This window comes from Loxodonta africana, chromosome 7 (assembly GCF_030014295.1).
Source record: "Loxodonta africana isolate mLoxAfr1 chromosome 7, mLoxAfr1.hap2, whole genome shotgun sequence".
NCBI lineage: Eukaryota > Metazoa > Chordata > Mammalia > Proboscidea > Elephantidae > Loxodonta > Loxodonta africana.
The window spans coordinates 133,277,455-133,293,932 of record NC_087348.1 but is presented as its reverse complement, the minus strand read 5'-3'; the positions used below and the strand labels follow the sequence as shown (position 1 = coordinate 133,293,932).

The following is a 16,478-nucleotide window of genomic DNA, read 5'->3' as shown; positions in this document are numbered from 1 at the left end:
CTGACAGGGAACACAACAGAGAACCCCTGAGGGAGCAGAAGAACAGTGGGATGCAGACCCCAAATTCTCATAGAAAGACCAGACTTAATGGTCTGAGACTAGAAGGACCCCGGTGGTCAGGGCTCCCAAACTTTCTTTTGGCCCAGGACAGGAACCATTCCTAAAGCCAACTTGTCAGACATGGATTGGACTGGACAATGGGTCGGAGAGAGATGCTGATGAGGAGTGAGCTACTTGCACCACATGGACACTTGAGACTGTGTTGGCATCTCCTGTCTGGAGGGGAGATGGGAGGCTCGAGGGGGTTAGAAACTGGCAAAATGGTCATGAAAGGAGAGACTGGAAGGAGGGAGTGGGCTGACTCATTAGGGGGAGATTAATGGGAGTATGCTATAAGGTGTATATACATTTATACGTGAGAGACTGACTTGATTTGTAAACTTTTGCTTAAAGCACAATAAAAAGTTATTTAAAAAAAGTTAATATTTTCATTTTTAGTTGCCATTGCACTCCAGTTATTTTCCAAAATATTTTCACTGACATTACTACAGTGGATTTTATATTCATAAAAACCTCTCTCACTTCCCCCTCCCTGCATAAGGCTAAACTTTGCCCAGGAATGGTACTAATAATGAAAAGTAGACTGGTTCAAATTTGAATTTTGTAATTTTTTTCTCAAAATTGGAAATTATTTCAAATAGACATAAATAGTATCCTTGATTTAGAGACGATATTTCTACAGTTGGGTTTAAAGCAATTATCACTAGTGATTATGAATTTCCCCTGTATTCTAGGACTTGTACATTACTAGGTGAGGATTACTCCTTGAAAATACATTCCTGCCATCTCGAACACGTTGGTCAAGTTGTTTTATAGACCGTGGTTTGGGATTCCCTAACTACACACTTACAAAACTTAGAATTGGAGCAGAATCTCTAATACAGCCAGATCACAATTTCACCTAGCTAATATGTGCCATACTCCATCCAACATGAGATGCTTTAGGTAACTCCTTGAGATTTAAATGTTAAGATTCCATCTTCATAAACTCAGTCCTTATTTTACCAATTCGATAAATTAAAAAATCATCTTTATTAAGTCTCTATTAAGAGCTTATAAGTACATAGCTGTCCCTGCATCTAATCATTTGATGTGAAAAACAATTTCTAACAGATCAAATATTACACCAGACACGTTGAAAACATATAGTTTAATTTTTTAACATCTAATTTGAACCCAAAACACTATTTCCAGCCTTTTCTCTTTCAGTCCTGGTAAGAGAAATAAATACCTGGGTTTGGATTATAGCTCAGATTTTTAACTCAGAACAATTTTTTATTAAAAGGTTACTGTTTTTATTTTTCTTTCAAGGGAACAATAGAGCCATCAGCATCAGCAAAGAATGAATTGTTCTTGATGTTTCATGTATTTAAACCAGATTTGCCTCATAAGGATGATGGTCCCTTGTGATAAGCTTGTTCCTTCTACATAATCTTCAGTTCAAACCAAAATTACTAACTACTGAAAAATCAGATTAATATATTATTTTCATAATAATACAGCAGGGTGAGTTTTGTGGAATATATGGAGTGTCACTGTTCTTGTGCACCATGTAATAATGAACATTAGAAATAGATTCAGTGCTGAAAGACAATAAATTTCAGGGCTAGCTTCACATAATACATATACAAAGAATCACTGGTCAGATTTACTTTAATATTAATGAACAATCCAAAACATTTATTAAAACTCATCAATAGAAAGTTGAATTGTGATGATGTTTGCAGTTAATTTTTATTATCTTGAATATCATCCCCTTCTTTCCCACAAAGGAAAGGTAAATCATAACAAAATGGGAAAAAGTAAGCTATTAAGGTTACGTCGAGTCAATTCCGACTCAGCAACCCTGTAAGGCAGAGTAGAACTGCCCCACAGGGTTTCCAAGGCTGTAATCTTTATGAAAGCAGACTGCCACATCTTCTTCCTCCCAAGCAGCCGGTGGGTTCCAACCACTGATCTTTCAGTTAGCAGATGAGTGCTTAACCACTGTGCCACCAGGGATCCTTTAAGATAAGGTAGCAACCTAAATACTTTTTTCTCTCCAATGGGATTTAGGGCTTTCTTATTTTACACAAGACAACCATGGGGTGGAAAGACATAGAACACTTTATGTACATATTTAACACTGTCTACTTTATCCAAGTAGAAATGACCACTCTGTTTGGGGCATCATCTTTTAGCCCCTGTACTATTTACTAATACATTTCTCCCCTTCTTTTCAGATAGGACTTGGTGACAAATGAATTTTGGCACATATCCAACTCTAGTAACCAGATTTTACATATGCACACTTACTCCATGGTTATTTGATGGAACATTCCATATTTCCTTGAGTAAAGAACTCTGATAATTATGTTCATCTGCGATAACCACCAGTTAGGAAGGATTCTGCTTTGACCATTCCTTTCTGTTAAATTCTGTAAGCATATTGTTATATTTGGAGGTAATTACAGAATTCTGATCTCAGAATTACACATTTGTTTAAATAAAAACCCACACAAATTTTCATTTACACCATGTGACTTGGGTTTATACCTTTATAATTTTATGGGAAAACCACCAGTTAAGGATTCACAGAAAAAATGAGCCAAGAACAGCTGGTTGGGGATGTCTAAGAAAATGTTGACTCTGGACATTTTATTTATTTTCCTTAAAGTCCTCTACCCTCCCCCCATTCATGCTAAACCCAGATCATGTAACTGAAAATTTTAAATTGGGGTTAAATTCCAAAGTCAAGCTTCAATTCAAACATTTTCTTCAAGAGAACTAATTTTCCTGATCCCTTCTCTCCCTCTTAAGTCCAAGCACAACATTTTAGGAAAGTCAATTTTATAAATTCAAGGTTTTATCCAAGCTACTTTGATGTACCTGTCTCAACAGAGAACCACAATTTTGCCTTTACTACATTTTTTAGTGGACATACTTATCACCAAAGATCTAGGCCACAATGTCCCTTAACAAGGAACACCCGGCTTAAAATCTGACATTTTATTATTAAATGTGCACGGTATTGAGTGTAACTGGCATTAGAAAAATTCAGTAATGCCCATTACAAATAACTTATCTGGACAGACTCAATAATAAAAATAACTGGTTAACTTTAAAATAAAAAGAGCCACCTGCTTAATAACATAAATATCTTGGTAAGAATGAACCAATGTAACCTAGGAGAGTCTAGAAATTTTGTGGTTAATTATAACAACATGGTGATAGGTTTTTCAAGGTACTTTCTAAACTCAGCAAGCCACTGGGCTCCAACTGCTCCATCCACAACCCGGTGATCACAGCTGAGTGTAACAGACATCATCCTAGCCACATCAAATCTAGAAAAGATAAAAACATAAACATTATTAGGTACTCTGAAAGCAATCACTAGATTTTAGCCAGGAACCAGCTCAAATGCTGACTTCTACTCTATAATCCCACCTACTTTTCATGTCCCCTGCTCCTCTAGCTCAAATTAATAGCTTGAAGAAACAGACAAAACAGCCATCTGAACTATGGCCTATGGGCTAAAGTGGACCTCCATCTGGTTTATAAATAAAGGTTTATCGGAATTCAGCCATGTCCATTCATTTATGTACTATCTATACCTGCTTTCATGCTAGAGTGGCAAGTTAGATATTTGCAACAGAGATCACTAGGCCCACAAAGCCTAAAATATTTACTGTCTGGCTCTTGAAGAAAAAGTGTGCCAACCCCCTGATCTAAAGTAAATTAGGCTTCCATTCTCAAATAGGATTTATTGCATTTAGTAAAATATGAGAAGTAGCTACCCTGAGGAACTTCATTCTATACTTAGGTCTGATTCTACCTGAACCTCCAATATACCATACTAATGACTATCTGTAAAATAGAGACTCAAATACAGGTATAATGGAATGAAAATAAGCTTACAACTCCCTCTCCATTTTGGCACATACCCTTTCTCATTTTCTGCTGGAACCAGTCTATCTTCGGAAGCACCAATTGCTAAAATACATGCTTGAGGTGGGTTAATGATAGCAGAGAAATTCTTGATTCCAAACATTCCTAAATTGGAGACTGTAAAAGTTCCACCCTAGAGGAAAAAAGATTTAAAAAAAAGGGACAAATTAATTGCTTATCAATATAAACCAGAAAAAAAATTACAAACGTTACTTGATTTTTCATTTCCAGGACCTTCTGTCAGTGAGAATACATGGCAGGATCAAAAGGTAGAAAATCCAATAAAGCATTATGTGGACCTTAATGTGACCCCAATACTCCCCAGCATGTTTTCTCCTTTTTCAAAATGGGTGACTGAGAGCTTGACATAACTAATGCCATGATGAACCTGTAAGTTCTTCTTGCTCTGCCTGCCTCCTCTGTTAATGACTTTGTTTTGACCAAATGTTAATGACTTTGTTCTTTGTTTTAAACTGATGCAAATAATCTTCTGTTCTGGGGGACTACTTGTGGCATACAACCCCCACAGGAAAGTTGGAGCCCAGGTATCAGATATGTATGTCTCTAGCCTAATAAAGAAATGTCTGGCAGGGGGCTACAAAGACACTTGTAACCCTTTGTAATAAGATTCTGTATAAGCTCTAATGTAAAACTGCTCTTTGCGACTCCACAGAGACAGCCTGTGTTGCTGCCGGGTCCCCAGTGACGCACGCATCTCCTGAATAAACTTTCTCACTCCTTCTGACTTGGAGCGTATTTCACTGGCACGACTGCTGCAGGGCACAGACCCTAATCAGGTAACGTTAACAATAATATCATTCTTAACATTCAGAAGGTAGGCAAACAACATCTTACCTGGAACTCGTGTGGCTGTAGTTTACCCTCTCGAGCTTTGGTTGCTAAAGAAACGACATCACTAGCAATGCTTTCCAGTCCTTTCGTATGTGCATTAAATACAATAGGTGTGATGAGTCCCGCAGGAGTACTGACGGCAACGCTGATATCAACAACATGATTTCTATTTGAAAAGAAGAAAATTCAAAAAAGCAACAATATTAAGAGCCCATGTGCCAGGTTATACAACAATATTGATACTTACATCAAAAAATGTTTAAAGCCAGTTTTGTGTTACTATTCAGCCAGAGAGATGTCTCTTTCCTGCATTCACATTTTGCTATGCCCTTCTTGACTCGGCATTTTTAAAATGAATGAGAAAGGTGTCAGTAGGTTGGTTTCCTCAGCACCCTCCAAACTCACCCACATTTCACATTTACCAAAACATGGGAAAAAGGTTCAGCATTCAGTGAGGATTAAGCAACCACAACTAGGATTTTGAGGGAGGCAGGGCTGGCTGGAGCTGAGTGTTTGCAAGCAGAGCTCGAGCAGATGAAAGAAAAGTGGAGGGAAGAACCCCACTCTGAGGAGAAACAAGGGTGCCGAGGCCACGGGCATAGTGTTGTCGCGGGAGAACACAAGCCCTTAACGGAGAGTTCCTAACTTTTTCTGCACCATGAACCCCTCTGCACTTGAGTCCTTTCTCAAAATACTTTTTAACACAGAAAACAAAATACTTAAATTACGAAGAAAACTACACTGAAATTCAGTTATCAAATGTTTAAAAAACAAAATTTTGATAAAATGTATGTGCTTCTGTATTAACTCACTCAAATCACAAGATCTCATAGGAGGTCTAATAATGGCTATAATTCTGGAAGTAGTGGTGAGCTAAACACTGTCTTGAGATCTTTGCAACAACTACAATGTGCTAGGAAAATCACGATTTTATTGGTGACCAGCCATGAACACTGTTAATATTTCTTTGTTTTCTATATTTATAATGGGAGGAAATGCTAAATTTCAGTTAAGAGGTTACCCAGAACCCAGTGCCATCGAGTCGGTTCCATCACAGCGACCCTTTAGGACAGAGTAGAACTGACCCATAGAATTTCCAAGGAGCACCTGGCAGATTCGAACTGCCGACCATTTGGTGAGCAGCCATAGCTCTTAACCACTACGCCACCAGGGTTAAGAGGTTAAAAAAAAAAAAAAAAAGAGGTTAATGGGGGGGTGCTGAAACGTGATTTTTTCCCCCACATCCAAGTTCACAGATTCCTGAATTGTATCCAGATGCTTTGGATACCTGTGGACTGCAAAGGGGCCCTGCTGAAGTGTTCAGCATTCAAGTTAAGAACTTCAGATGAATGCATAGCTCTGCCTCCAAGGAAAGGACTCCAGCTCTTTCTTGGCACAAGCTGTAAAAGACTGCAAACACCAAACTCTACAATATGCCCTGGCCACCGGGAAGTGGGTGTCTGTCACTTACAAAAGCAAGGGCCTGACCTAATGATATAATGTGTGACCTTCATCAGTTACCACAGCTGCTCTCTGACTGAGGCATCACAAAGCAAATACTGCTTTCTCAGGATGACTTATTGTCATAGATTGAATTGTGTTCCCCAAAAATGTGTGTCAACTTGGCTAGGCCATGATTCCCAGTATTGAGTGGCTGTCCTCCATTCTGTGATCTGATTATCCTCCATTTTATCTTATAAATCCTAACTTCCATGCCTGTGGTTGTAATCCCATATGGGAGTGGGTTATCTTTGTTACGTGAATGAGGCAGAATTAGTGTAGGTTATGTCTTGAGTCAATCTCTTTTGAGATATAACAGAGACTTAAAACAAGTAAGCCAGAGAGGCAGAGATGGGAGAAGATTTGATACCATGCCACATGGAGATCTCTAAGGAACCAGGAAACAAAAGCTGAACAAACAAGGACCTTCACCCAGAGCTGATGGAGACAGAAAGCCTTCCCCTAGAGCCTGTGCTCTGAATTTGGACTTCTAGCCTCCTAAACTGAGAAAATAAGTATCTATTTGTTAAAGACATACACTTGTGGTATTTCTGTTATAGCAGCACCAGACAACTAAGACACCTATCCTGTTATATTTGTTGTTTAATAATAATGATCCTTCTCCCCAGAGAGTAGTGTTTCTTATCTTGTTTACCACTGAATCTAACAAACAGTACATATTCAAAAAATATTTGTTGGCTAGTTACATGAACAAATAAATGAAAGGCATTTGATGACAGTAATAAATTCTTAGAACTTGCCCTGCAACCTCAATCCTTTCAACTAAGTCGTTTTTTTTTTCAGATATTCTTAAAAGTGGATGGCTCTCATTTCAAATCTCCTGGAATAACTATAATAATAAGTTTTTAAAATCCAGTCAGTAAGAGCTGGTGGGGCTGTGGAGAAACTGGAACCCCCACCCACTGCTAGTGGGAAGGTAAAATAGTTTGGAAGTTTCTTAGAAAGTGAAATGTACATTTACCATACGAGCCAATAATTCTACTCCTAGGAATCTACCCAAGAGAAATAAAAGGATTGTATGCAGATATTTATAGCAGGATTATTTGTAATAGCCAAAAACTACAAACTATATAAACATCCATCAGCTGGTGGATGTATGAACAAAATGTGGACTACTACTCAGCAACGAAAAGGAACAACATGGAAAAACATTCTGCTAAGTCAGCGAAGCCAGGTGCAAAAGACCATACTATTTTGATGACATTTATACCGAACACCAGTGAAGACAAATCTATAGACACAGACAGCAGAGTCTAGGGATTGACTACAAATGGAAACTTTTTGGGAGATTAACTCACTCTAAGGTTCCAACAGTAGATTTTGGAGAAGGCTGCACAACTCAATAAAGTTAATAAAAATCACTGACTTGTACACATAGAATGATTGACTTTTACGATAGGTAAATTATGGCACAAGAAAGCTATTAAAAAAAAAAATCCTGTGTGTCAAAACCAAAAACTAAACTCGTTGCCATGGAGCCAATTCTGACTCACAGCCACCCTACAGGACAGAGTAGAACTGCCCCATAGGGTTTCCAAGGACCAGTGGGTGGATTCACACTCCAACCTTTTGGTTAATCATCGTGCCACAAGAAACCATCCCTGCCTTCAAGATACTTAAAATCTACTTAGGGAGATAAACTATGTACATATGGCTAAAAAAAGCAAAATAGTAAATGATAAATATTTGTTGCATTAATAAAAATGCCAAATTACTAATACATACAATATTCAGAGGAGGAAAAACTTACTCTTGCCTTAGATACTAAAGTACAATTTGAGCTAGGTTTTAAAGGTGAATACGATTTCAACAGACGGCAGATGGCAGTATAGTGTTGTTAAACACTTGGGTTTTATCACCAGATGGCTGGGGTTCAAATCTTGACACCTACCTATCAGCTATGTGACCTGGAGCCTCAGCTTCCTCATCTGTAAAATGGAGACAATAATGGTACCTGCTTCAAAAAGTTCTCTTGACTGCTGAATTATATGGGATAATGTTACCGTCTTAATTAAAATAAAACTAGATACAAGGAAAAGTTATTGTGAGGATTAAATGAGGTAATGAATGTAATTTGCTTAAGCACTCATTACACTTTAGCTGGTGGTTAGCATCATGATCATACACAGCAAGGGCAAAGAATGCATCTAACGAAAGGGAACGACCAAACAGCATCCTAGAGGGAAAGAACTGAGAGGCATGTTCAGTAATAGTAACTAACTCAGACAAGAGAAAAAGATTTTTCATACTCAATGGTGAAAAAGCTCAAAGTTTCCCCCCTAAGATCAGGAGCACGACAAGATGTTAGGTTTTACCTCTGCTATTCAACACTGTACTGTTCTAGCCAGAGCAATTAAAAAAAAAAAAAAAAGAGCAATTAGGTAAGAAAAATAAGTAACAGGCATCCACATCAGAAAAGAAGTGGTAGAACTATTAGAACCATCTCTATTTGCATGTGGCATGATACTATATATGAAAACCCCAAAGAATCCACAAGAAAGCTACCAGAGCTAATAAATTTAGCAAAGTTGTGGGGTACGAGAAATCAGTTGTGTTTCTATATGCTAGCAACAATAATCTGAAAAGGAAATTAAGAAAACCATTCCTTTTCAAATTAGCATCTGAAAGTATAAAATACTTAGGAATAAGTTTTACCAAGGAGGCGAAAAACTTTTACACTGAAAACTATGAAACACTGCTGAAAGAAATGAAAGGAGATCTAAATCATAAATTCATGGATTAGAAAACTTGTTCAGATATCAATTCTACACAAACCAATCTACAGATACAACACAATTCCTACTAAAATTGCAACAGCGTTTTTTGCAAAACTAGAAAAGCCAATCCTCAAATTCATATGCAACTATAACGGGCCCCAAAAAGCCAAATAATCTTGAAAGAGAAGAACAAAGTAAGAGGACTCACTTCCCAATCAAAAAACAAGTTATGAAGCTACAGTAATCCAAACTGTAGTAGTGACATAAGGATAGACATTTAGACCAACGGAATAGAATTGAGAATCGGGAAATAAACCCATAAATCTGTCATCAACTGATTTTCAACAAGGGTGCCAAACCCATCCAGTGGGGGAAAGAATGGGCTCTTCCACAAATGGTGCTAGGACAACTGGATCTCAACACACATAAGAATGAAGGACCCACACCTCACACCATATACAAAAATAAATTAAAAATGATCAATGACCTAAACGTAAGAACTAAAGTCATAAAACTTTTAGAAGAAAACATAGAGGTAAAAGCTCCAAGACCTTCTTTTAAGCAATGGATTCTTAGGTATAACACTAAAAACCTAAGCGACAACAGAAAAAGTAGATAAATTGGGCTTTACAAAAACACTTGTCCATCAAGACACATTATCAAGAAAGGAAAAAGACAACTTAAAGGATGGGAGAAAATATTTGGAAACCATGTATCAAATAAAGTTTTCTCCCCCCAGAGAAAGATTTAATATCTAGGATACATAGTCATATAGTCATGCGTCACTTAGTGTCTACAATACATTGTGTGATCTGCACGCTGTGCTAACACTTTATTATTTGCTGAGGCAAATAACCCCCCTCTACAATTTACTGTACCATTATTATAAAGCAGTCACTGTGTATACAAGAGACATGAGATACTTGTGTTGCGGGAAGGGAACTGTTGTGTTCCCACATCCAGTTACGTCCGCTACGTCCTATTCTGCGATTGGAGCTTGTGACCTCTATAACCTTATGAGACCACAGATGTATATGTGGTTGGACGCTGCCCAAACGGGCATTATGTGGCACAGTTTAGATTACTGTAGCTTCGTAATTTGTTTTGTAATTGGGAAGTGAGTCCTCTTACTTTGTTCTTCTCTTTCAAGATTATTTGGCTATTTGGGGCCCATTATAATTCTGAGCTCTTAAAACTCAACAACAGACAGACTAACAACCCAATTAAAAAATAGGCAAAGGACTGGAATAGACATTTCTCCAAAGATGATATACAAAAGGCCAATAAACGCATGAAAAGATATTCAACATCATTAGTTGTTAGGGAAATGCAAATCAAAGCCACAATGAGATACTACTTTACACCCACTAGGATTGCTATTAGCAACAACAACAAACCCAGGAAGTAAGTGATGGCAAGGACAGATAGAAAAGAAAAAAGGAGTTTTACAGAGGAGTATAGTTCAGTGCTAGAATTCTTGCCTTTCATGAAAACCCTATGGATCACAATGCTACTCTGACAACACGGAGTCACCATAAGTCAGAACTCCACGGCAACTGGTTTGTGGTAGAATTCTCATCTTTCCTGCAGGAGACCTGGGTGCCTCCTCATGCACGGCTACCACCCATCTATCCCTGGTGGTTTCTGTGTCGCTATGATGCTGAACAGGTTCAGCAGAGCTTCCAGAGTAAGACAGACTGAGAAGAATGGCCTGGCAATATACTTCCAAAAATCAGACAGTGAAAATCCTATGTATTGCAGCAGTCCAATCTGCAACAGATCATGGAGATGGCATTTCATTCCATTCCATGGTACATGGACTAACCATGATTTGGGGGTCAGCTTGATGGCAGCTAACAACACAGTGGAGAACAAGCCTTAAATTATGGAAGGCATTGAATGCCTTAAGAAGCAAGCCCAGGTTGGGGGCCAAGATGGCTGACTAGGCAGACGCTACCTCGGATCCCTCTTGCAACAAAGACTCGGAAAAATAAGTGAATCGATCACATACATGACAATCTACGAACCCTATCAAACACAGATCTAAGGAGTTGACCTGAGTGACAGGTGAGCGAAAGCTGCGTCCTGAACCAGCGACCGCTTCTGGAACCTGTGACCCACCCCACAGCCTTGAGCCCGGCGGTTCCCTGGTGCCGAGTGGCAGGGCTGATTGCAGCTTGCTGAGGTGGGGCAGGCACGGGACACAGCCCTAGCCCCCAGAAGTGACCTCGGGGGAACCCCAGCCAGTGCACGCAGGCAGCGCAGAGACACAGCTGACAGGAGGAGAAGTAACCGGGAGGTAGCCACTGGTTTTGGAGCTGGGAGTGCAGTGCCCCAGCCAGGGAACCTTGGCGCTGGGCTTTGGACTGGGAGCAGAGGAACTAACCACAGCTTCTGAGACAGCGCAAGCACCGGACCGGACGCGGGACTGACCCTCTGGGGCAATCTCTACCCAGACAATGCACACAGGCTACACACTCCTTGGGAATCTCAGATAAAACAGTCATCCCAGGCAAGATAAGTAACTTTGTCTATATTCCGGGGTGCTACTCTCTCCTATCTATCTGATCCCTACCCTCCCCTTTCCAGGTGGCTTCATTAACATTGGAATTTCCTGGACCAGAGAGTGAAGTGCTCTGTGGCTTTTTTTTTCGTTTGTTTTGTCTTCCCCTAATCCATTCTCCTGGCTTGAGAGAAGCAGCTACAAAAAACCCAGGGACCAAGCATCCTTCCCTGACTTCCCAAAATTGGACTAAAAATACAGAACCAGCCCCAGCCAAGCATTTGAGATCCACAGTCTTGGGCTTTCATCAATACAGGGAACAAGGTGGCTATTATAATGCAAAGGCAATTCTGATAGGGATCTGACTGTAATTGTTTTAGCGGACTACTGGAAAGACAAGCTTCCCAGGTCTGATATCTCTGCATATTCAACAGAGCCCTCACTGAACCACAACTGGGAACTGAGGGCTGAAGCTCCACCCAAACTACCTAACCTCCTGCCATAGGGGTCTGAGGATAGTGACATCTACCAATCTATAGAGGTACTGGGTGCCCGAGGTACAGCTGCAGAGTCCACCCGCCAAAGTGCTTTAGGCATAGAGACACACCTACCTCACTGGCACTTGGGTGAAGCCTGTCAGCATCCTGCCCCCCCTGGAATGTAACCCCCCGCTGCTACTAGAATCTGGTGCACACAACTATCACCACTACTCCTCTAAGCGAATAGGTAACAGTCTACCCCACTCACTTGATGACCAAAATCAGATTCTACTCAAGAATAGTGAATGGACTCTTAGGCTTATATTTCTGGTAACGGCCCAAACCAGCTCGTAAGAGGTCATAAGTGATTCAAAGCCTACAACAATCAAGACAGCACAATCTAGTAGCCCATCTACATACACTGAAAGAAAACAAAACAAGATAAGTCTCAATGAGCAAATATAAAATAAACCATTACAATATCTTACAGATGGCTCGGAGACAACAATCGATATCAAACCACATAAAGAAGCAGACCATGATTGCTTCTACAAATCCCCAAATTAAAGAATCAAAATCTTTCCCAAATGAAGATACAATCCTGGAACTGCCAGATGTAGAATATAAAAAACTAATTTACAGAATGCTTCAAGACATCAGGGATGACCTCAGAAATGAAATAAGGCAATCTACAGAAACAGCCAAGGAACACACTGATAAAGCAGTTGAAGAAATCAAAAAGATTATTCAAGAACACAGTGGAAAAATTAATAAGCTACAAGAATCCACAGAGGGACAGCATTCAGAAATCCAAAAGATTAACAGTAGAATTACAGAATTAGACAACTCAATAGGAAGTCAGAGGAGCAGAATCGAGGAATTGGAATGCAGAGTGGGGCAGGTAGAGGATAAAGCAATTGACACCAATATAGCTGAAGAAAAATCAGATAAAAGACTTTAAAAAAATGAAGAAACCCTAAGAATCATGTGGGACTCTATCAAGAAGAATAACTTGCGTGTGATTGGAGTCCGAGAACAGGGAGGGATAACAGAAAATACAGAGAGAATAGCTGAAGATCTGTTGGCAGAAAACTTCCCTGGCATCATGAAAGACAAAAGAATAGCTATCCAAGATGCTCATCGAACCCCATATAAGATTGATCCAAAAAGAAAATCACCAAGACATATTATCATCAAACTTGCCAAAACCAAAGATAAACAGAAAATTTTAAAAGCACCCATGGATAAAAGAAAGGTCTCCTACAAAAGAAGAATCAATAAGAATAAGTTCAGACTACTTTTTTTACTCAGCAGAAACCATGCAGTCAAGAAGGCAATGGGATGACATATATAGAGTACTGAAGGAGAAAAACTGCCAGCCAAGGATCATTTATCCAGCAAAACTCTCTCTCAAAAATGAAGGCGAAATTAAGACATTTACACATAAACACAAGCTTAGAATTTGCAAAAACCAAACCAAAGCAAAAGCAACAAGAAATACTAAAGGAAAATGTTTGGTCAGAAAATCAATAACATCAGATAACAACACAATACAAGATCACAGAACAGAACATCCTGATATCAACTCAAATAAGGAAATCACAAAAACAAATTAAGATTAATTTTAAAAAGAAAAAAATGCTCAAAACATGGAATCATTGAAATCATTATGTAAAAGATCACAATAATCAAAAAGAGGGACTAAATACAGGAGGCATAGAACTGCCATATGGAGAGGAAAACAAGGCAATATAGGATAATACAAGTTGGGTTTTTACTTAGAAAAATGGGGGCAAATATTAAGGTATCCACAAAGGGGTCTAAGAGTTCCATAACTCAAAATAAAAACCAAGAAAAACATAACGACTCAGCAAACATAAATTCGACTACTATGAAAATGAGGAACACACAATTTACAAAGAAAAACATCTCAGCACAAAAAAGTAAGAGGAAAAATGAAATTGTCAACAACACACACAAAAAGGCATCAAAATGACAGCAATAAACACATTCTTGTCTATAATTACACTGAATGTAAATGGACTAAATCTACCAATAAAGAGACAGAGAGTCTCAGACTGGATAAAGAAACACGATCCGTCTATATGCTGCCTAGAAGAGACACACCTTAGACTTAGAGACACAAACAAACTAAAACTCAAAGGATGGAAAGAAATATATCAAGCAAACAACAATCAAAAAAGAGAAGGTGTGGCAATATTAATTTCTGACAAAACAGACTTCAAAGTTAAATCCACCACAAAGGATGAAGGACACTACATAATGATTAAAGGGACAATTGACCAGGAAGATATAACCATATTAAATAATTATGCACCCAATAAAAGGGCCGCAAGACACATAAAACAAACTTTAACAGAAATGAAAAGTGAGATAGACACCTCCACAATTATAGTAGGAGACTTCAATACACCACTTTCGGAGAAAGACAGGACTTCCAGTAAGAAACTCAATAGAGACACGAAAGACCTAATTGCTACAATCAACCAACTTGACCTCATAGACCTATACAGAACACTCCACCCAACAACTGCAAAATATACTTTTTTTTCTAGTGCACATGGAACATTCTCTAGAATAGATCACATATTAGGTCATGAAACAAACCTTTGCAGAATCCAAAACACCGAAATATTACAAAGCATCTTCTCAGACCACAAGGCCATAAAAGTGGAAATCAATAACAGAAAAATTAGGGAAAAGAAATCAAATACTTCGAAACTGAACAATACCCTGCTCAAAAAAGACTGGTTTATAGAAGACATAAAGGAGGGAATAAAGAAATTCATAGAATGCAATGAGAATGAAAACACTTCCTATCAAAACTTCTGGGATACAGCAAAAGCAGTGCTCAGAGGTCAATTTATATCAATAAATGCACACATACAAAAAGAAGAAAGAGCCAAAATCAGAGAACTGTCCCTACAACTTGAACAAATATAAAGCGAGCAACAAAAGAATCCATCAGGCACCAGAAGAAAACAAATAATAAAAATTAGAGCTGAACTAAATGAAATAGAGAACAGAAAAACAATTGAAAGAATTAACAAAGCCAAAAGCTGGTTCTTTGAAAAAATTAACAAAATTGATAAACCATTGGCCAGACTGACTAAAGAAATACAGGAAAGGAAACAAATAACCCGAGTAAGAGACGACATGGGCCATATCACAACAGACCCAACTGAAATTAAAAGAATCATATCAGATTATTACAAAAAATTGTACTCTAACAAATTTACAAACCTAGAAGAAATGGATGAATTCCTAGAAAAACACTACCTACCTAAACTAACACGATCAGAAGTAGAACAACTAAATAGACCCATAACAAAAAAAGACATCAATAAGGTAATCAAAAAACTCCTAACAAAAAAAAGTTCTGGCCCGGACGGCTTCACTGCAGAGTTCTACGAAACTTTCAGAGAAGAGTTAACACCACTACTACTAAAGGAATTTCAAAGCATAGAAAATGATGGAATACTACCCAACTCATTCTATGAAGCCACCATCTCCCTGATACCAAAACCATGTAAAGACACCACAAAAAAAGAAAATTACAGACCTATATTCCCTCATGAACACAGATGCAAAAATCCTCAACAAAATTCTAGCCAACAGAATTCAACAACATATCAAAAAAATAATCCACCACGACCAAGTGGGATTTATACCAGGTATGCAAAGTTGGTTTAATATTAGAAAAACCATTAATGTAATCCACCATATAAATAAAAGAAAAGACAAAAACCACATGATCTTATCAATTGATGCAGAAAAGGTATTCGACAAAGTCCAACACACATTCATGATAAAAACTCTCAGCAAAATAGGAACTGAAGGAAAATTCTTCAACACAATAAAGGGCATCTATACAAAGCCAACAGCCAACATCATTCTAAATGCAGAGAGCCTGAAAGCATTTCCCTTGAGAACGGGAACCAGACAAGGATGCCCTTTATCACCGCTCTTATTCAACATTGTGCTAGAGGTCCTAGCCAGAGCAATTAGGCTAGACAAAGAAATAAAGGGCATCCAGATTGGCAAGGAAGAAGTAAAATTAACTCTATTTGCAGATGACATGATCTTATACACAGAAAACCCTAAGGAATCCTCCAGAAAACTACTGAAACTAATAGAAGAGGTTGGCAGAGTCTCAGGTTATAAGATAAACATACAAAAATCACTTGGATTCCTCTACATCAACAAAAAGAACATCAAAGAGGAAATCACCAAATCAATACCATTCACAGTAGCCCCCAAGAAGATAAAATATTTAGGAATAAATCTTACCAAAGATGTAAAAGACCTATACAAAGAAAACTACAAGGTACTACTGCAAGAAACTAAAATGGACCTACATAAGTGGAAAAACATACCTTGCTCATGGATAGGAAGACT

General features: G+C 38.4%; 1 protein-coding gene across 2 annotated transcripts in view; it reads right to left on the bottom strand.

Moving 5' to 3' along the window:
• Positions 1-202: 202 nt before the first annotated feature.
• DLAT (dihydrolipoamide S-acetyltransferase) overlaps positions 203-16,478 on the bottom strand; it is a 43,728-nt gene continuing 27,452 nt past the window's right edge. Inside the window, exons 10-12 of one of the 2 annotated variants that reach the window (XM_023554790.2) lie at positions 4,843-5,005; positions 3,984-4,120; positions 203-3,383 (exon numbers count right to left, since the gene is read on the bottom strand). In XM_023554790.2, coding sequence (XP_023410558.1) covers positions 3,254-3,383; positions 3,984-4,120; positions 4,843-5,005 — 430 coding nt within the window. In that variant the 3' untranslated portion in view covers positions 203-3,253. The remainder of the gene's footprint in view (positions 3,384-3,983; positions 4,121-4,842; positions 5,006-16,478) is intronic. The other variant, XM_003415627.4, reaches the window with a different exon arrangement.